This window comes from Aegilops tauschii, chromosome 1, assembly GCF_002575655.3.
Source record: "Aegilops tauschii subsp. strangulata cultivar AL8/78 chromosome 1, Aet v6.0, whole genome shotgun sequence".
Lineage (NCBI taxonomy): Eukaryota > Viridiplantae > Streptophyta > Magnoliopsida > Poales > Poaceae > Aegilops > Aegilops tauschii.
The window spans coordinates 415,745,414-415,766,204 of NC_053035.3; the positions used below are offsets into that span (position 1 = coordinate 415,745,414).

The 20,791-nt window shown below is 43.9% G+C and overlaps 2 protein-coding genes across 4 annotated transcripts; both read left to right on the forward strand.

Moving 5' to 3' along the window:
• The first annotated feature begins 1,598 nt into the window (after positions 1-1,598).
• LOC109767086 (NADH--cytochrome b5 reductase 1) lies at positions 1,599-4,855 on the forward strand. Its single transcript, XM_020325843.4, has 9 exons — positions 1,599-1,913; positions 2,311-2,452; positions 2,586-2,676; positions 2,829-2,906; positions 3,140-3,220; positions 3,311-3,400; positions 3,922-3,987; positions 4,316-4,402; positions 4,515-4,855. Exons 1-9 carry the CDS (start codon positions 1,802-1,804, stop codon positions 4,605-4,607), a joined length of 840 nt encoding a protein of 279 aa, XP_020181432.1. The 5' UTR covers positions 1,599-1,801; the 3' UTR covers positions 4,608-4,855.
• Positions 4,856-10,676: 5,821 nt separating this feature from the next.
• Positions 10,677-20,778, forward strand: LOC109767087 (probable prolyl 4-hydroxylase 4). Of its 3 annotated transcripts, XM_020325846.4 has the most exons (17): positions 10,677-11,439; positions 11,908-11,989; positions 12,087-12,162; positions 12,505-12,564; positions 12,669-12,756; positions 12,833-12,937; positions 13,321-13,930; positions 14,249-14,442; positions 14,521-14,629; positions 14,760-14,908; positions 15,331-15,532; positions 15,669-15,809; positions 18,168-18,272; positions 18,601-18,658; positions 19,544-19,719; positions 19,894-19,951; positions 20,061-20,778. In XM_020325846.4, exons 2-17 carry the CDS (start codon positions 11,960-11,962, stop codon positions 20,354-20,356), a joined length of 2,457 nt encoding a protein of 818 aa, XP_020181435.1. In that variant the 5' UTR covers positions 10,677-11,439; positions 11,908-11,959; the 3' UTR covers positions 20,357-20,778. The 3 variants fall into 3 exon arrangements, with proteins under 3 accessions (XP_020181435.1, XP_020181433.1, XP_020181434.1); XM_020325844.4 differs by lacking the exons at positions 18,168-18,272; positions 18,601-18,658; positions 19,544-19,719; positions 19,894-19,951; positions 20,061-20,778 and having other exon boundaries at positions 15,331-15,542; positions 15,669-16,063; XM_020325845.4 differs by lacking the exons at positions 10,677-11,439; positions 11,908-11,989; positions 12,087-12,162; ... (7 more) ...; positions 15,331-15,532; positions 15,669-15,809 and adding exons at positions 17,497-17,898; positions 18,014-18,071.
• The last annotated feature ends 13 nt before the right edge of the window (positions 20,779-20,791 follow it).

Here is a 20,791-nt window from a genome sequence, read left to right on the forward strand (position 1 = left end):
ATGCGCGGGAGCTCAAAATCATGTGAGAAAAATAGCCCGAAACAAGGACAGAGGAGAAACTTGCGATACGGAGGTCAAAACAGCGTGAAGTATATATAATGAATGTTTATCTTGCAGGACAAGCATATGGGAGGAATACAGAGTCAGGAAGGTGCACGAGGGGCCCACAAGGCACTAGGGCACGTCCCCTGCCTTGTGGGCCCATGGTGACTCTTCTCTGGTACTTCTTTCTTCTAGTATTTTTTTATATATTTCAAAATAATCCTTTGTAAAATTTCAGGTCATTTGGAGCTCCGGAGAATAGCTATCTTTTTGTTGTAGCTATTTTAGGTCTAGAATTCTAGCTGCCGGAAATTTCCCTCTTCATGTGTATCTTGCATATTAAGAGAGAAAAGACATTAGAATTGCATCATAAAGTGAAATATTGATCCAAAAATTTATAAATAAAAGTAAAAAAACATGATGCAAAAATGGACGTATCATACTCTTACTTTAAAAAGGATACAACTAAACTCTGTGCACTTGCATGCCATCACTCTCCCTTCACACGATGGAGAGGCGGCGAGGACGGCTCCTCCTTACACGTGCTGGTGGCAAAGGCGGAGTCGGACCATTGTCTCGGAGCGACCGAGATCCATCTGACGGACGTACTCGTCGTTCCTGACCGCCGCTTCTGCGTGCATGCGTGACTGCTGCGGCGGTGCCTGGTCCTCCTTGTCGTCGGAGGAGGTGACGATCTCCTTCTTGTCAGAGGAGCTGGCAACCGTAGGGGAAGAGGGCCCCGGAGCGATGGCGCCAAGATCCGAAGGGAGATCTGTACCCTTCGCCGCCTGTCGGCGCGGGGTACCATGACTTCGACATGGTGTGGATATGGACAACGTTGTTCGGTGTGGAGTGGAGGGGAGCGAAGATGAGAAGGAATGATGTGGTGCGGTGTGGAAGGCGTCGGAGCCAACTTAAATAGGTGCGGCTAGGCGAGGTAAAGGGTCAGGAAGCCACGAGAAGGCGGGTTCAATGCGGCACAGAGGCCGGAGTAGATTTCTCGTCGTCGCGTCGACATTGAAGCGGCGCCGCCCGCTCGTCTGGTCGCGCTCTAACCGGCATCAATTTGGAGTCACATCCGCTCTAGAGTGATGCCGACCGGCATGAATGTGCGGAAATAGTTTTTCCGACGGAGAGGGTTTAGAATGGGGACCAGGGTGTCGAATGTGTGCCTGGCAGCGGTCCGGGTGCCCGCAAAGCTCCCCCGACTTGCGTTTGGTTTATGGGAAAACGAACATATGAACGATTGTTGTTCTGGTGCGATGCTCCTATGGGGTCTTAGCACGACGACTCCCGGATTGTCTACTACAAGTTTTGCTCGGCTCCGGCTAGGAAGGGGCGATGACGGCGGCGCGCCTTCGGCTCGCTTCAGTCCTTATAGTCGTCAATAGATGATCTATGAATCTGGATGTAATTTTTTTTGGTGTTTATTGTAGTGACATGATTGGAGATGAATAGATTGGAGGTTTTTTAAAAAGAAAAGAAAAGAAAAAAGGTAGGGTAGGCATCTTATCTCTACCGTCCGATCATTTACATTCGCGGTTTCCAATGTGAGAGAAACCAAACTTTCCATCCAAACCCCGTTCTTCTCCACCGCGCCGTCTCCCTCCTCCAAACCACCACCCCCCCCCCCCCCCCCCCCCCGACCAACCACTCTCGTCGTCCCTCCCCCACTCCAGACTCATAAATTCCCGGACCCCACGCGCATCTCTCCTCACCCGCCGCGAATCCACGAGGGGGAGCGACCCGCCGCCCGATTATGGAGTTCCTGCAGGGGCAGAGCACGGAGACCACGGTGGCCGTCGCGGTCGCCGTCGTCGCCGTGGCCGCCGGCGCCGGATTCCTCCTCCTCCGCAGCAAGAAACCCAAGGGTACGCGCGCTCGAGTCCGTGCAGATAGATAGTTCGAGCTCTAGTGCGTGGGTTTCTGTGGATCGAGGATGCTTTGCTGATGGCTAGGGGAGTGGATCTCCTGGAAGAGATGCCGTGGATGCCATTTACTTAGGTTGTTTGCTACAGATAATATTGATATATTTGAATCCACAGTGACTTCATGTTCACGCCTCATCCAAAGTTGCAGCATGATTCGGATATTTAGTTCGCATGCTTCTGCCCCTGCAGATTCTAGGGGATTTTAAAACTGTTTTATGTGATTCATTTTCACACTTGCTACCCTCTGGACAAAATTATTTGCTCAAATTAAAGCAAGATTACTGCTTTTGAAGTTTGTGTATAATATAAATATTAATGGATGTGCTATTCTCTGTAGGCTGCTTGGATGCTGAGAACTTCAAAGAGTTTAAACTTGTGCAGAAGAGACAGATCAGTCATAACGTGGCCAAGTTCAAATTTGCTCTCCCGACACCTACTTCAGTTTTGGGCCTTCCAATTGGCCAACATATAAGCTGCAGGTTTGAACACTTTTACTGCTCATATCCTGGTCTACAGTTATGAGGTTGAGTTGAATGTTCATTCTTTTTGGTTCATGGAGTGAGTCGAATATTCTGATTCCATTGTTTTCTGTATTATGTTAACTGACCGCAGAGGGCAGGATGCTACTGGTGAGGAAGTAATCAAGCCTTATACTCCTACTACACTGGATTCTGATATTGGATACTTTGAGCTTGTTATAAAGGTAACTTGTTGTAAACATGTCCCATTTGTTTTCTTTAGAATTATTTTGTCCCATTATCTTTATTTGAAATATCAATCTATTCCTCTATGGGTGTATAGTGTTGTGAATTCACCTCTTGTTTTTTTGTTGCACTTTTCCTTCTCATTATACAGATGTATCCCCAAGGAAGAATGTCTCATCATTTTCGTGAGATGAAGGTTGGCGACTACATGTCTGTGAAGGGGCCAAAGGTATGTCTATCCTTTTATTGTACTTAGTTCTTGATTGTTCCGTACTGAATCTCCTGGATTTGGCCATTTTCGTGGTCTTTTTCTGCTTTTTATCTTTATTATATCTTCAAATTCCATGAAACATAAACAACACCGTACGGATCATAAACTTGCTAACAGAAATGTGTAAACTCACAATTCCATGCATGTTGACAGTTCGAATCAGAGGTTAAATGCGTTTGTCTCTAATGCAGGGCCGTTTCAAGTACCAGCCTGGGCAAGTGAGAGCATTTGGAATGATAGCTGGAGGATCAGGCATTACGCCAATGTTCCAAGTAATATGTGATCCAATGTTCTTCCATTGCAGTTAATACTTGAAACATTTCTGCTAGTACTGAGCAATGCATCTTGCTATCTTATTGTAGGTCACAAGGGCAATTCTTGAGAACCCAAACGACAATACAAAAGTTCACTTGATCTACGCTAATGTCACATATGACGACATTCTTCTGCTGGTATGATTTTGTTGTTAAATTTGCTGCAGTTCTTCACTCGCACTTGATCTGATTATCATTCCAAATTCGTTCTATTGTCGATACATAGAGGATATATGTTTCCTGGAAATGGAAGAATCTATGTGTAGGGAACTTTTTACGTATCATGGCACAAAGAACAGAAACATATCATAAGATCAATCATTGTGAATTGTATTTCATACACGCCTTTTCCAGAAGGATTTTTCTTCTATAATGTGCTAGCGACCCTATTTCTCACTCCTAAGTGATAAATGATTTATGGAGATGTCCTGCCATAAACACTAGCCAACAGTTCATTTTATTTTATCTTGTTATACCATTTCTTTGCTGGTTAGACCTGTACAAGAAAATGACAGGTTGGCCTAATACTTAGTGCTTGCATTTGGGGAGGTCATTAGGCTTACAGTACTGCTTCTTTATGGTGAATGCAATTTACTATGGTACCAGTATGGTATTGTGTTTTGAGTGCTGATGTTCACTTCTTTCTTCGATCCATGCAGGAAGAACTGGACAATATGGCTAAAAACTATCCTGATCGCTTCAAGATCTACTATGTCTTGAATCAGGTGAATATTCTGTCATGAAGTTTGAAGCTTTGTCTCGTGACCTGTTATAAACAGCATGGCCGACGCTTTATGTATTTCTAGCCTTGACTGATATGATTATTGCAATCCTTACTGAATCCTCGCATAACAACTTTCATGCACTATATGATTACTGCAATCCTCACTGAATCCTCGCATAACAACTTCCATGCACTATATGATTACTGCAATCCTCACCGAATCCTCACATAACAACTTTCATGCACTATATGATTACTGCAATCCTCACTGAATACGCCAAGGTTCCTCGCACGCACCTTACACCATAGGCTTTTTTTTCCATGTGCAGCCACCTGAAGTCTGGGATGGTGGTGTTGGGTTTGTATCAAAGGAAATGATCCAAGCTCACTGCCCAGCGCCTGCTGCGGACATTCAGGTAATCTCCGGCCTTCAGTGAACGTTGAGACCATCAGTTCTCGGTGAAACGTTCAAAATGTTTTTCATCCGACGAACAAGACACTGATACGACGCTCTTTGCCTTGTTTCAGGTATTGAGATGCGGACCTCCTCCGATGAACAAAGCCATGTCTGCAAACCTAGATGACCTTGGGTACACCAAGGAGATGCAGTTCCAGTTCTAGGTTTCGACGGTGGAAGCTTACCAAAATAACGGGTCGCATGACCATTCTTAGTATTTTTGAGTTTGACATGGGCTGATTCTGATGCCATTTAGCTCGTGTAGACACCTTCCACAGTCCATGAAGTGGCAGTTACCGTAATGCTGCACGTTGATGCGTGTCCAGTGTTACCTGTGTCCGTAACGTTATTTGCCGAGTATAGGAGACAACAGCTTATCAGAATGCCAGAAATAAGCTTTTTTACATGAAAAGCACTGCGATTTCATTCACCTTTGGCCAAAGCATCGCTAACCACCGAATGACCGACGATTGTCTGGCCATGGCCATGGCCATAGCGACTAGGCTCCTCTCTCTATCGGCACCAAAACAAAACACACACTGAATTAAAGTTTAAACTCACAAAGGTACTTCATTTCTCATGGCAATACATTTAGCTACATGTGTAAAAACGCTTTATTTTTATTTGGAAGTATTGCTTGTAACAAATCCGACGACACACTACATTTACAGTACAACGGATCTAGTAAGTTATTGTACACAGGTAGAGGTAATATCACCAAAAGTCATAAAACTTGCGCTTGATGTTCAGTTTGGTGCTAGAACTTTAAAAATACGGATTTGTGGTCATCTAACTTAACATCACGTGCAAATACGGTCACAAAATACGCATGCGGACATATCAGGGTGTATGGGCCTACCTGTCAGTGAGTGATGGCGTTCGCGCGACTGATTTTTGCACAAAACAACCTTACTATTTTTTATTTGAAGGAAAGGCCAACCCATATAGGTACGATAATTAACTAAAATATCAGCGAGGCGGGACTCGAACACACGACCCAAATTAAGGACATAAGCCACTCTAGCCAACCATATGGATAACAAACTGAGATATATTGAACGTGGAGCTTAAATGACATTTATTTTCGTGCCTATGAGCAGTGGGTTCTGCCTGTCATTACACATTGAAAATTAACAGGAAAAAGTGTGACCGCCAGCTCTCGAACAAACAACCTAAGGGTAGCACACAGGACGTTCTAGCCGCTACAACCTACACGTATACACGTCTACGGTGAATAACTAGTCTTAATATACTGGAAATATGTAAATATTACGTAAACTATAATTACAATAATAAAAATAATGTCTAAATATGTGTTATAAATATTGTACGTACAAATGATATAACCTACTTTTAAATTTGTTCATGTATTATTTTAAAAATATTCATATATTTAAATAAAATTTATGAATTATATTTTTTTGTATCATTTAAAATAAATATTTCAAAAATAAAATTACAAATATTATTTTAACTTTACAAACATTTCAATAACTGTTCTCGCATTTATAGAGTTCAACTTTTGTATAATTTAAAATGTAAACATTGATATGAATATTCAATCGTGTCTAATATTTGAATTATATAATTTTTCGAATATAAGTCATGAGTAAAAATTATACACAAGTGAATAATTTTGAATATTTAGTAAATGTTTGAACCCATCATTTTGCATAATTTAAATATAAGCCTCGAGTGTGTTATTTTTCTTGGATTCATTAAACATATTTATTTAATAAACATTTTCAATGTCGGTTTAACTAAATATTGTTTATATAAATACGCATGTGTATATTTAAATGTTTTTATTTACTAATAATGATCGCTTGTATGTATAATATTCTTGGAACATAAATTTGTTAATGGCGTTTACAAATAGCTTTAGAAAATAGCAAGTATAAAATGGGCCGCAGTATCCGCAGAAATAAGCCGGCAATGGCAACCCCCTTCTGAAAGACACGCATGTACTGTCAGACAGCCAGCCAGAGTGACAGAGGGAGCAAAAACACGACTTGATTGTTGAAATGTCACTCTGTTTTACAGCTCTGTCAAACCGTCTTGATGTGCAATTAGCCAATTAGTATCACTCCCATTGTTTTACTGCTCCACTTGTAAGTACTATGTTGATGGCATTATATTTTATCTTAATGTGTCAACCTACCTAATATGACTTCTGGTCCTGCTTAACGGAATCAACTGTAGCAGTACGGGCCTCTACATATTTCAGGTAATAAAAGGACCAGTAAAATAGTTTAAATGGGCTGCAGATGTACACCAATTCCTCATAGATGCAAAAAAAAAAAATCATTTAAGTTCCACGTTCAATAAATCTAAGTTTGCTATCCATACATGAGATAAGAAACGGGAAGGGTGAGTTGGCTGGAGTGGCTTGTGTCGTAAACATTGGCCACGAGTTAAGTCTCTGCTCACCCATTTTGTGTGTTAATTTTTGTACCTATATGCAACACAACAGTCGGCTTTTTCCGCAAATAAAAAAATATGATGGTGTTTTGTGCAAAAGTTAGTCAGCCGAGCAACATCACTCATTGACAGGTGGGGTCATACACCCTGATACGTCTGCATGCGTATTTTGTGACTATATTTGCACGCGTTGTCAAGTTACGTGACCAAAAATCCGTATTTTTAAAATTCTAGCACCAAATTGAACATCAAGTGCAAGTTCTATGACTTCGGGTGATATTACCTCACACAAGTACCAGGCCCGAAAGTTACTAGCCGCTTAGATTCGAGAACAACATACGTCCGAAAATTTTGTACCCTCAGACGATTTTTCTACAGATCTTCGGCGTTAATCCCTCCACTAATCCCTTTTCGAACATCGCTGTGGGTCTCCTCCCCTCTAACCCAATGTTGCAAAACTCCCATGCAGTAGCAGGTGTAGCATATTCAGGAACGGAGGAAGAAGTGTTTCATATACTCCCTCCGTTCCTAAATATAAGTCTTTCTAGAGATTGCACCAAGTGACTACATACGGAGCAAAATGAATGAATCTACGCTCTAAAATATGTCTACATATATCTGTATGTTGTATTCCATTTGAAATGTCTAAAAAGACTTATATTTAGGAACGGAGGGAGTACAATTCAGAATTTCGTACCCATGCAGCTTTCGTACAGTTGCGCAAGTGCATCTGCGTCCGCAGCTCCGCGCTATTTCTGGCTGTCCGTGGATGCAAAGCCCGTGGCAGCTAGCAAACCAGCTGCTGTCTAGCCTGTCTTTCCCGCAAAATAAACAAAATAAAAACCAACTGCTGTCTGCACAGCGAATTCGCCTGCTTATTTATGAACAAAGTGCGAATCTGGGACAGCAAATCAGCCGTCTTTTTCTCCTCGGCCCCGTGCGTGTGTACGTACGTACGTCCCCGTACCCTGCCGTGTCGTGCCGTGCGTGTGTGCTCCTCTCTCCACATGGGGTGCTGGGGCACCAGCGAGGACAGCATGTACCGTACAGCCTGCAACACAAATTAAACACACTGTCTGAATAAATAAACAAATAAAAGGACACTAATAAACTCAGCTTACAGTACACACACACACACAAACGTCGTATGGGTTCCCATACGTATAAGAAAAATATGTAGCCGATGATGCTCTGGAGTGTGGACAACGTTGTCATCTCAAATTCGGTGTAATTATGAAGAATTATTGAACAAGCATACAAGACTCTCCTTCGGTTATCATCTGGATCCGATCTCTCGTGCACAAAAAAATCACTGTCATCATCATCTTAAAATAAAATAAAATAAAAATCATCATCTTAAAATAAATGCGCTCGCATCATGGACCCCCACTAATTCTCCATACTCCTACATCGAGAGGTCCCCACAGTACTCTTAATAATGTAACGTAATGGAGATGATGATCTATCGATCCTAACCGTAGGTAGATCATAGCCTCACCCTGGCCCAAATCATATCGATTGCAAATTGCATTGCATGGCCACATCCCCACCATATGCGCACTTTCCCTACTCCTCGAGTGATAGTGATATACAATTATACATCCATTGCTGCTGACAAAAACATCCACGTCCGATGCAATCATGGTGCCACTTAAACTGCTAAAGCTAGAGCTAGTCGTGAAGAATTAGTTACCACCAACGTATTAACTAATTTTAACGGGAAGCTAAAAGAGTTATATTTGTCTTGCCTAGTCTCGTGGAGAATTTTAAATAATTTGATTGGATGTCATTTGGCTGGCATCCTTAGGTGGTGACAAGTGGTGGCTCAAGACGCTAGTATTGTGGAGAGACAAGGGTGCACGATTTGCCCACCTTTAGTTAGCATCTAGTAATTCAGATTCTATAAGCGATGTGGACGCATGGTTAGCCTTAATGTGCAGAGTATTTAAAAAAAAACTACGGACATGTGACAGAAAACTACCACTTTACGTTTTTGTACGGAAAACTACCACTATTTGTCTAATCTTTGACTAAAAACTACCATGTCTGTAAATCGGCGCCTTCATCCATTTTAAACGCACTTATGACAGGCCTGGCCCACATTTAAGTGATGGCATCGTTAGTCAACGCTGTTTGTACCCGCTGCTGCTCGCCCGTTCCGCCGCGCACCGCGCCGCCGCTCGCCGTGCCCGTCGCTTGCAGCGCCCACCGCTGCCGCCGTGCCCAAGACCTCCTCCTCCGCGCGAAAGACCTCGGCTCCGGCGGAGTCCCCGTCTTCATGCGGCTGCTGCTCGCGCTCGCCGTAGCGGCCCGGCTCCTATTCGCCGCAGCCCCACGCGGCAAGGAATCAGCCGCAGCAGGGAGATGCAGTCGTCTGTAGTGGGTACTGCTCGCTGCCCAGCCGGTCCACGGCGTACGAGAGCTTTGCGTCGTCGTAGAACGTGCGCGGGCCCATGGTGACTCTGGCGTACAGGTTCTCCTCGTCGCCGACGGCGTCCTCCTGCTGCGGGAAGGAGGTGGGGAAGGGGAGGCAGCGACCCGACCCGTGACCAGGTTGGGCACGGGCGTGGGCGCGAGCAGCGAGGAGAAGCAGAGGAGCACGAGCAATGCCGACACGGCGCCCGCCGCGAAGACGAGCGCGTTGTGGACGCGGCCGGCGAGCGTGCGGCCTGTGCGCCGGGGCGGGCGGGCGGCGCGGCGGTGGCAGGGTGGAACAGGCACGCAGGGTCGCGGATTTCTCTGCTATGTGTCAACCGCCGGCTCCGAGCGCGGCGGCTCTACTGCTGGTAAGGTGTTCGTTGAAATGCCAAAGAGAGAGAGGAGGGGAGGAAGAAGAAGGTTGGTGATGACGTGTGGGTCCCACCTGTCAGAAAGGCGTTTATAAGAGGCGGATCGGGCACTTTACAGACATGTTAGTTTTTAGTCAAAGATTAGACAAATAGTGGTAGTTTTCCGCACAAAAACGTAAAGTGGTAGTTTTCTGTCACGTGTCCGTGAAATGTGGTAGTTTTTGGTTAAATACTCTAATGTGCAAGGTTACCATAATTGACCTTTTATAATCACCCGTTCTAATTTCTTTTGTCGCTGTCAGTTGATGCCACCGATTCCCATCGAGCGTGTGAGCAAAACGCCGTGGCGCGAGGATTACAATGTAATATAGATGACGTTTGTAGAAAATAAATTCGACAACCTAAGGACCATGAGGTGGTGGTGGTGTGCAGCAATCAGACCAATCAAGGCTAATTAGTGCTGAACAGTGCAAAAATGGACCAGATACATGGTCGTCACGCCCACGCTGTGTCCCCCTAGTATGGGGCTTGTCTACGCCCCTTGTGATGTGCACGCCGCTAATCATGACAATATATATTTAACCAATGTGACGGTTTATTATTCAAAAAATAATGTGACAATTTATTCTTCATATTGCGACATAAGCTCAAAGTGTCGCTTTTCCCCTTGCCACGGAGAGCGATTTATTATCCAGTTCCTAAGTTTATTTTGAGATGTGAGCCTAAATCTTCTATGTGTATATCGTCCTGATGCTTTGGCAAGTAATCAATAAAAAATACTTGTATTTTTTGAATAAGATAAAATAAGCAGTAGGTAAAACGCGGTTTGTTCCAGAAAAAAAGAAGATATTCACCCCTCAACCTTTGACATGCTCCACATTTGAACCCTAGACCGGGGTGCTGAGCCTGTCCGAGTCGCTCTTCAGAACCAGTCCTCTCAAGCCCCACCCGCCCTATGTGGCGCCAAAGTACTTGAGCGCAAACACTATTGTTTGAGATTGCTATGCTTTTTTTCTGGTCTGTGAAGAACCACTACCTGGAAATGGAATGATTCAACCAAAAGCCAGCCATGGCCTTGTAAAGAAAGCTTCAGACACGGAACCAACGAAGCACCACATAAAAGAAGCTTCCCCTTTTGTCCTTGTGTCCACCGTTGACCGGCAGCAGACAACGAGAGGTTCCAAGCCCGACTCAACCAACCAACGAACCCAAACCGCCTCCACCACCACCTTCCCTCCGCCGCGCGCCAAAACCCAATCAATCCGGCCGCACGTGCGCCGCCCAAGCTCCTCATTCCCTCCCATGGTCCACCACCACCGCCGTGCTCATGCCGCGTCGTGCCGCCCGTAAACAAACGCCGCGGAGGTGAATTCTTTTTTTTCTCTCAAGAGGGACGACGCCGCTGCTGCGCACAGTAGTACGGGACAGTTGTCCGGGGAGAATAGTTTAATTCTCCGGGCCGGGTGCGGGGTGCGGGGCCGGCCTAGGTAATGGCCGCCGTGCCCTCCTCGACCGTCCTCCTCCCGCACCTGCAGACCCCGCCCCGGCTTCCAGGGGTCGTCGTCTCCGCGCCGCCGCTCCTCTTCTCCCCTCTATCCGCCTCGCCTTTCTTGTCGCGGCCTTCCCGGTGGTTAGGGGGAGGAGTCGTTGGGCTACCTCCTTCTTGGTTAATTTAGGAGGAGGGCCCTGCGCCTCTGGTGGGGGAGGAGGGATTCAGTCCACGGCTCTCCCGGGCGGCGCTGCGGTGGCCGGATTTGCCGGTGGCGGCAAAACTGCTGCTGATTCGGTGGGTTCCTCGCTGCTGTGATGTCTGTTTCATTTCATCCTGTTCTCTCTCCTGTTCATCCCTGTCTCTCTGTTGCGAGCTGTAATGTGCAGTGGATTCTCAAGATCCCGTGTGTCAGATACAGATAGGTAGCCTACTTTTTGGAAAGGGCGTGCTTTGTGGATGTGGGGGCTGTTTTTGATGTGAAAGGCTTCTGTTTACTTTTGCTTGGGTCATGTGTCTGTTCTTCAAATCTAGCTAGAGTGAAGGAATTTGAATTTGAATTTGAGCAACGATTTAGATCCAGCAAGTTCTTTTGGGGTGTAAATATTCTCCTTTATTTCCTTTTTATTTTATTTTCTGGGACAAGCATATGTACATGCTTTCTTTCCCCTATTTACTTGTGCTGATGTCAGCGTTCATCTAATCAGTACTGTATTTCCTTGAGATGAACCGCGCAGTTTAATTTCTAGCCAATAATGTGGTCAGATTTGAGCCTGGAATAATAAGCTTCGGTTGTTTTCGGCGGACTTCAAAGCGAATGGCGTTTCCAGATGATGAAAAGATGAAGGTATGTGTCTCTTGTTTCACCCCATTTTGCTCCTCTTTCTTAGTTTCAGAGATACATCATTGACTTAAGTATTTGGCTTTACATCATTGTACTCTAGGGCTGTCGTCCAAAGATATTCGGGGCGAAAGATAAGAAAGCCGCAAAGAAGACAGACCGTCCAAGCTCCTCCGCTGGTAGTTAATCTTAATTCTTTTGGAAGCTGAATAACTGAGTCACTGTCTTGTAGCAACGTGATCACAAGTAATAAATAGATGAGCGAATTTTATCAAAATTTAGCTCATCTGGGTTCAATTTTTTTGGTTAAGTTGGTTGTCAGTTCATTAAGTCCATTGAGCCTCTGTCAACTCCGTATAATCAGTGCTATGAAGAAGCAGCCAGTTCGATGGAATATGCTACAGTAGAATTCATGTGTTCAAGATTCAAGAATTACACATTTTTACATTTTGTATCTAATTCGTTACAATGTTAGAAGGATTTCGTGATGATACTGTTCCATGTTCTCTTGTCATCTGTAGTTAAGTCTGCACCAAGCTCCTCCAAGGCACAATCTTCTTCCCCATTCAGACCACTTTCAGGTAGTTTTCTATCTGGCACTTTGCTGCACTGGATCACTCTTTCGATGCTGCTGGTTTTATTTGACTGGCTTATTCTTGTGTTTCTTTGGACGAATTGGAAGCAGAAGTTAGGAGCATGCGCGAAGTTCGGAGCATGCGTCTGAGCCATTTTCTAGCCCGTTCTCCAAGTGTCATAAAAACTGAATCTTTTAGGTCAGGTCAAACAGCCAAACTTGCATTTTCAGTTATGTGGTCTCTTGAATTTTATTTAAATTCACTCATCATACAGGGTATTTATTTCTACATGGAACGTTGGAGGAAACACACCTACCGCTGAGTTGAATCTGGACGACTTCATTCCTGCAGATGACCACTCAGATATTTATGTTTTAGGGTATGTAATCCATCTGTTTCTCGCAGTTCTGAAATGTATGCCTGTCAATTCTAGTAGTTGCAGACTTGCGGTGCCGAAAATTCATAGAAGAATACACAGTGATCGACTTACATACTTTCTGTACATTTCACTTCCCCTATTCGTAAACTTGTACTTTGGGTGTTATTGACATTCTGGCATTTAATCGTTATCACAATAAGCTGTATTAATAAAAAACAGTAGGTTATCCTTTCCTTTTTTTTTGTTTCTTACAGTCCTTTGGGTGTTATTGACATTCTGGCATTTAATCGTTATCACAATAAGCTGTATTTTCCTTGGAGTTAAATTGGCTTGTTTTAGTGAACAGACAACATTCTTACGTCTTTTTTCTATCCTTCACACAGTTTTCAGGAAATTGTCCCTCTCAATGCTGGCAATGTGCTTGTGATCGAAGACAACGAACCAGCTGCAAGATGGCTTGCTCTTATAAACCGCACGTTAAACAGAACAGTTGACGGGGATGCTGATATCTTCTGTCACAAGCCATCTCTATCCCTTGATTCAACCTCTTCTCGATCTTCATCGAACCTTGATGCTTCTTTCTCCAACCGCTCTGGTTCTGCAATCTTCCAGTCCTCCTTAAAATCTATCAGGAAGCCTTACATGCCAACTCAGAGAAAACTGCTCAAGATCTGCAACTGCTCAGTTGAAATGCCCAGGAAATCCTACAAAGATGCTTGCTTTGGATGCCCACAAGCACACATTAATGAGACCGACTCTTCGGAAGAAGATGAAGTTGATGACAGATCAAATAATGCTTCTGGTTATGTGGTTGATGGAGTGATTTCGTCTGCTTCTGCCTCTAGTGATCAGCTAAAATATAACCTCGTATCTTGCAAACGAATGGTTGGTATTTTTGTTACAGTATGGGCAAAGAAAGAACTAGTGCCGCATATCGGTCATGTGAGGACATCATGTGTAGGCCGTGGAGTAATGGGTTATCTTGGAAACAAGGTTAGAACTGAATCTGTATTCAAGTAATTCCTTTTCATTATGCAAGGTGTGGCATGCCCTAAATTTTTATGGAACTAAAGATGCGAGATACAGAGTAAAATGTTATGATAGTCGCAAAGACATTAACAAAGACAATTATGTAGTACTATGCTAATGCTCTGTTTCTCATATCATGTTCTTTATTGGCATTCAATATTTGGCTTCAACAATAATAACTTTCTGCTCGCCAAGAAAACTGAACAGGAAAAAAACTCTGAAGCATCCTGTATGGTAGATCCCTTAGTTCTTTTATGCCATGCACTTACTTTTTGGCTTCAGGGATGTATATCAGTGAGCATGACACTGCACCAGACAAGCTTTTGTTTCATCTGTAGCCATTTGGCTTCAGGTGAGAAAGAAGGCGATGAGTTGCGGCGCAACTCAGATGTTCTAGAGATACTGAGGGCCACACAGTTTCCAAGAATTTGCAGAAGAGCTGGGCAAAGAATCCCTGAAAAAATTATTGACCATGAGTAAGATACTAATGCTACAATTATTTTAAAGCTTTTATTGTATTGTGCTATATCTGATTAATGTGCTATTTATTTTAGCCGGGTGATATGGTTGGGGGATCTGAACTACCGTATTTCCTTGAGCTATGAAGATACCAAGAAACTTCTGACTGAAAATAACTGGGATGCCCTTTTTCAAAAGGATCAAGTAAGCACCTAAAAAATGGCGCCCATTTTTTGTAATTAGTTGAGCGCAACTCAATTTCCCCAACGAGGAACTAAACAACTAAAGTAATGGAATGAGAAAAGGCTTGACTTTTTAGAATTTTCATTTTCAGCTTAACACTGAGCGTGATTCTGGAAGGGTATTCAGGGATTGGAGCGAAGAGAAGATATATTTTGCCCCCACATACAAGTACACTTTTAACTCAGATTCTTATTCTGGAGAAACTGCAACCTCAAAGAAAAAGAGGAGAACCCCAGCCTGGTATTTATCTTGTTCATATTAATTCGTTTTATCTTACAAATAACTCCTACTTTAGAAGCTATGATAACCTTTAGTAGTATTAATAATTAATTATGACCGTATGACCACAAATTATATATATACCTGTGTACGACTTCAATAATCATGCATGCCCATCTTTGTGTGCCAGAAGAAGCTTAGACATAGTTTGTTCTCTTGAGATGAAATGAGGTACATTAGCTCAAGCATATTGGTTACAGTCGTGGAAGCAAAAACAATAGAACTATTCACATCATCACATAACTTACAAAGAGGATGTTCAAAAAATCTCAGTCTACATTTCAGTTGATGTATCTTTTTGTCTTGCAACTTAAGGCCTAACTATACAATGAATTATTAATGAGTTATCAATTCGTGTAAGCTAAGTAGTTCAACTTGTTCAGGTGTGATAGAATACTATGGCACGGAGATGGGATTGCGCAGTCATCCTACTTCCGTGGGGAGTCTAAATTTTCTGACCATCGTCCTGTCTGTGGATCATTCACTGTGGAAGTGTATTTGCTGGACGGCAAATCAAAGAGGCGCACATCTAACACTAATATTAGAATTGGTGCTGAAGAGCTCTTACCGACGAGTAAGAATAAGGTTACCAAAGGTGTGCACCTTCTCTATTTTCAGTTAATCTGTGCAAAATAAAGCGTGCCTATGAAAGTTTACATAAAGCAATGGAAACTCCAGTATATGCATAGACAAGTTAATAAGTATGATCATAACACTGCAGGTGCTGGGACCAAAACCACAAAATAAATCGGCTCATGCCATGCCACTCATGGAGGAAGGTGCCGAGGAAACTTTCCTAGGCTGCGGCTTGCTATCTGTTTCCAGCAAATTGTTTTCTCACAAAGAGAAAGGTGATTATTATGTTGTACAGTAAATGTAATCACATGTAGTTTTCAAATGGCAAGTGATTAGGTTATACTTCAGAAATTCCCACGATATTCTTTTTTGTTGGTTCGGGTAGAGCAAGAAAGCCTCTGCACAGTTTTGCAAGTTGTGTCTTACAAACCACTGTAGTTGTAGATGTGTCAAGCTTGAGTTTTTTCTGGAGCAAAATTGTACTGAAAGAAGGCATCCAATCAAACTGTACAATATATTCTTTCTCATCTTGATACACAAGATCAATGTGTGTACTATTCACATTCTTTTTTTCCCCTTGCTTTGTGTTCATGATCTCATTCGGTCAAAGTAGAGGGAAAACCCCAAATAAAGTACACATGTTTCTTTTCAAAGAGAAAGTACATAATTCTTGAACTTGGTTCATGACCTGTAAGCCGAAAAATAGACGATGCAGAATGATAAAAGGATTTGAGTTCAGGAATAATTTCCCACAATTCGTGTTCAACATCTTTCTGTTTTTACGAAAGAACATATGCGTTACTACCCATGCCATAAAAGCCACTTGGGAATTTACACATAAAACAACACAAGTAGCCAGGGCGCTTCAACCCATATGGTTTTTATATGGAACAGTTAAATTCAGGCAACAAACAGAAAAAATCACAAATCAAAGAGGCCTTTTAACCTGAAGACTGTGTCTACAAATATTGTAAGAATATATTCGTGCAAAAAACATCGTGTTATGCAGTCTTGAGTCGGATGGCTTGAAATTCAAATTAGAGGCTTGGCAAGTATTTCAGGCGATATTGTGATAACCGCAAGTTTGAGCTTAGCTAAACTTGGTAGAATTGAGGGCAGAACTATGACTTGGTTTGGTTTTGACCTGTCAGATTCTTTAGAGCTAGCCGGTGCTGCTTGTATGGACACTGTGATTTGAGTAACACAATGAATTTACTCGCAAAAATAATTTGTTGTAAAACAAAGGCATCTGATCAAAATGTACAGTGTATTTTTTTCTCATCTTGATTTTCCATTTTGTGAATGGACACAAGATCAGTATGATGGTCATTTCTTGTGAGTACTATTCATATTCTTGCTTTTTTTTCCTTGCCTTTCATGTTCGTGATCTCATTCAGTCAATTGCATCTGTTACCGTTGCGTGTCTGCTGTTCTTGGCTGGTATTTGAGGAAAATCGGGTCTACAAGTAGTGTCGGAATAAGCAAACTAACCCTAATTCAGATGGTTAGCTTCCTTGTGGTGAAACCAACTCACCTGGGTTCAATCCTAGACTCTGACACGTTCTTGTGAAAAACATCATGTCGTACGATGCTGGATCAGATGGCTCTAAATACAGAGTCTGGATAGGCATCACGCCCAATCTTATGATAAAACATTGCCATGCGGAGCGGTTACTTTAAATCGATGGTTATGGCCACGACGTCGGTGTCCGGTGCTCTCACCACGTCGTCGACACCAACTTTCAAGCACAATTATTTCATCAAACGACCGGACGAGGCTGAGGCGCTGATTTCAAAGACCAGAAGGGTTTTTCTAGTTAGAAAGTCGATGTTCAACTCAAAGCTATCACTATAATATCAAGATTTGATGAAGACTTTTAACTCTAAATGAAAACTCCACGGGGCCAGTGGAACACGACATCTCTGTGCGCACGTTTGGCGGTCGGTGCCCCCCATGATTTCGCCGGATGTGCGCGCACGTTTCTCCGCTGCGTGATGGCCGTTGGATCGACGGATTCTGCCACGTGAGCGGCGCAGATCTCTCCCGGCCCGCATTCCAGTCCCCCGCTCCCTCCATTCCCCTGAAGCGTGGCGACTGGCGACCACTCCCAGGCTCCACCTCGCCGCCGCCGTCGCCGCGGCGTCTTCTCCGCCTCCCGCGTCGGCTGGACAGCGAGGGTGAGGGTCGGCTTAATTGCGATGGCGCGGGCTCCCCTTCCCGGCCCAGCTCTGTCCCTCCTCTCCGTCATCCTCCTCCTCGTCGGCCGCCGCGGAGCTGCCGGGGCCGGCGGCGGCGGCGGAGGCAGGGGCAGCTCCGTGTACCCGGCCCCCGTCGTCTACCCGCACCACTCCAGGCAGATCTCCTGGTATCCCAGGTCAGCCGATTCTTTCCACCGCCCCTGCGCTCGCCTTGCTTCATCTCGCCTCCGATCTCGATTCGGGTGGGGTCGTCGAACCGAGCGACTGACATGTGCTTCATGGCGTGCGCAGGGCCTTCCTCTACCCGCACTTCCTCACCGACGATGAGGCCAACCACCTCGTCTCCCTCGTCAGTGCTTCTCCCGCTGCTCCCAGTCCCCATTGACACCCAGAGTGCTCTTGCTGTGGGGGTGTATCTGATTCTGGGCTTCTCCTGCTTGTTTAGGCCAGGGCGGAGCTCAAGAGGTCGGCGGTCGCCGATGACACGTCGGGCAAGAGCAAGCTCAGCGAGGTCCGCACCAGCTCCGGCACCTTCATCAGCAAGGGCCAGGTTGGCCATTTGCTTTTCAGCTCATAGGCATTATATTGGAAGAGAAAAATCCATGGATTGATCATCTCTCTTGCATGTTTCATCTGAAATTTGAGCTCAGTATCTTATGTATTCCATAGCAGTTATTTCTATATGTACTCTCTCTTACGGGGCACTATCTGTATGTACTCTTCATGTTCTTTTATTTCTCAAGGCAACAATATCTTCTTTATTTAGTGACTAGCCATAGCTGTACTCTCTTACAGGGCACTATCTATATGTACAGTTCAGGTATTTCTGTTGCTTACATTTTTTTTCATCTGATGATCAATCATGTCCAAACTTGTAGGATCCAATTGTTGCTGGTATAGAGGATAAAATTGCCGCATGGACATTTCTTCCAAAAGGTTGTGAGACAATAACATCACACTTTTCCATTCATGCATTTCAGGGGTGCTTATTATTGCAGTTGTAGAGAATAAAAATGTTTTATTTGTGAATTGTATTTGAGTTTGATAGGGGAAGCACCTTTGTTGGCCGGTTAGAATCCAGTCCAACGGACCTAACCAAACTGTGGACAGATCTTCATAGAAACATAAAAAAAATCCAAAAGAGGTAGAACTTTTGCATTTCCAGGAAAGGAGTTCTCTAAAAAGTTGAGAAAATAGTATGAAGTACAAATTCACTTCACACGGAGATACAAGTGCATCTAGCAGCTCAAGGTGTAGAAAAAGAGCTAAAATGTCATACTGTCCTAGTTACCCTACGGCGGTACACTGTACTAGTTGGCCAAATTCTATGCTCAAATTACCACAACATGTCACACACTATGTTCACCATTTCCATTTGTTTTCCTAATTGTATTTTGTGCTTTGCACAAGTTTTCAATGCAAAGGGTTAAGAGCCATGGTGTTTTATCCTTTTTGATCATGTCCCATTTGACTTGAGAACCTGTAGAACAGCTACGTGTTATTACTTGGACACATCATGTATCTGTTGTGGTGTCAAACACTCAAACCCAATGCACTACAACACCCTGAAACGACCTTTATATTCCCTAATTTGGAAGTTAAACTTTCCTCTTCTTTTTGCTGTTGAGCATTAGCATTAGTTTGGACTTTGAATGTCATGTCATAAAAATCGTGGGCTTGATAAAGAGGATTTTTCAGGGTTGGCTTGCTGCACTTCTGTTTATATCTTCCAATTTTATGTGTGTGGTAGAAAGTTGAACTTCAAGGGTCCGAGAGTCTTACTGTTTTCAGTTTTGCTTATAAGTGTCATAAAATGACCAGAGAATGGCGAAGATATGCAAGTTCTAAGATATAAGCGCGGTGAGAAGTATGAACCGCACCATGATTTCTTCACCGACAGTGTTAACACTATCCGCGGTGGACATCGGGTAGCTACTGTACTTCTGTACTTAACAGACGTTGCAGAAGGAGGGGAAACTGTTTTCCCCTTAGCCAAGGTAAATTTTATTTCTTCACAGTGGTGGTGCTCAATAAGATAGTGTGTCAGATTGCTGATTTGTCGTCTGAGCCAGTCACAAGTAGCCATTAGCACCGTAGTGTTCTTTTGTACTTCTATTTCTACGATGACTCCTGTACTTATTCCTAGGTATGCCTATTCATTTGTCAAACAGGCACGTAAAGGATCACACCATAAAGATTTGTCAGAATGTGCACAGAAAGGACTTGCAGGTATAATTTTCGCGCTCTTTTCCTTACTGGCGGTCCTAATTCCCGAGTTATTAATTAGACACCCGAAACATTTCCTGACTGACATGCACCTGTATCCATCGTTCCTTAGTGAAACCACGAAAAGGGGACGCCCTTCTGTTCTTCAACCTTCGCCCAGACGCCGAGACAGATCCGTCGAGCCTCCATGGCGGATGCGAGGTCATCAAGGGGGAGAAATGGTCGGCAACAAAATGGATCCGCGTGGCCTCGTTCGACAAGGTCTATCACACGCCAGGCAATTGCACGGACAACAGCAACAGCTGCTCGCAGTGGGCGGCGTTGGGAGAGTGCACAAAGAACCCAGCATACATGGTGGGGACCGTGGCGCTGCCCGGGCACTGTAGAAGGAGCTGCAACGTGTGTTAGCGCTGGAATCCTTGGGACGCCGCTCGTTGCTGGAGCTGAGGTTCATACAGGAGCGGCAATGGCGGGTCGAACTGAGCTGGTGTCGCACGAGGTTTGGTCGTCCAGATGGTACCGGTTTCTTGTTACTCCCTGATGACAAGTTGGTTCCTGGCTACCAGTGTTTAATTATTGATTGATGAACGGTAAACCTGGCTAGATAGTATCAGAGGACAGACCCTTGTTGATTAGTGCTCGTGGTTTGTGCTAGGCAGGCAGAGACGAGTTGATTGTTAGAGTTGGTCCATGACAGATTTCATGAGCCTGTGGTGCCATTTTTCTCTGTAGACTGTAGGGACTGTAATCTCTTTTCTCACTCTTGTGCTATACTGGTATATATATGTAGCATCAACACGTGTTATCCTGAATTTGACGAACATTTCCAATTCCTTTGGTTTT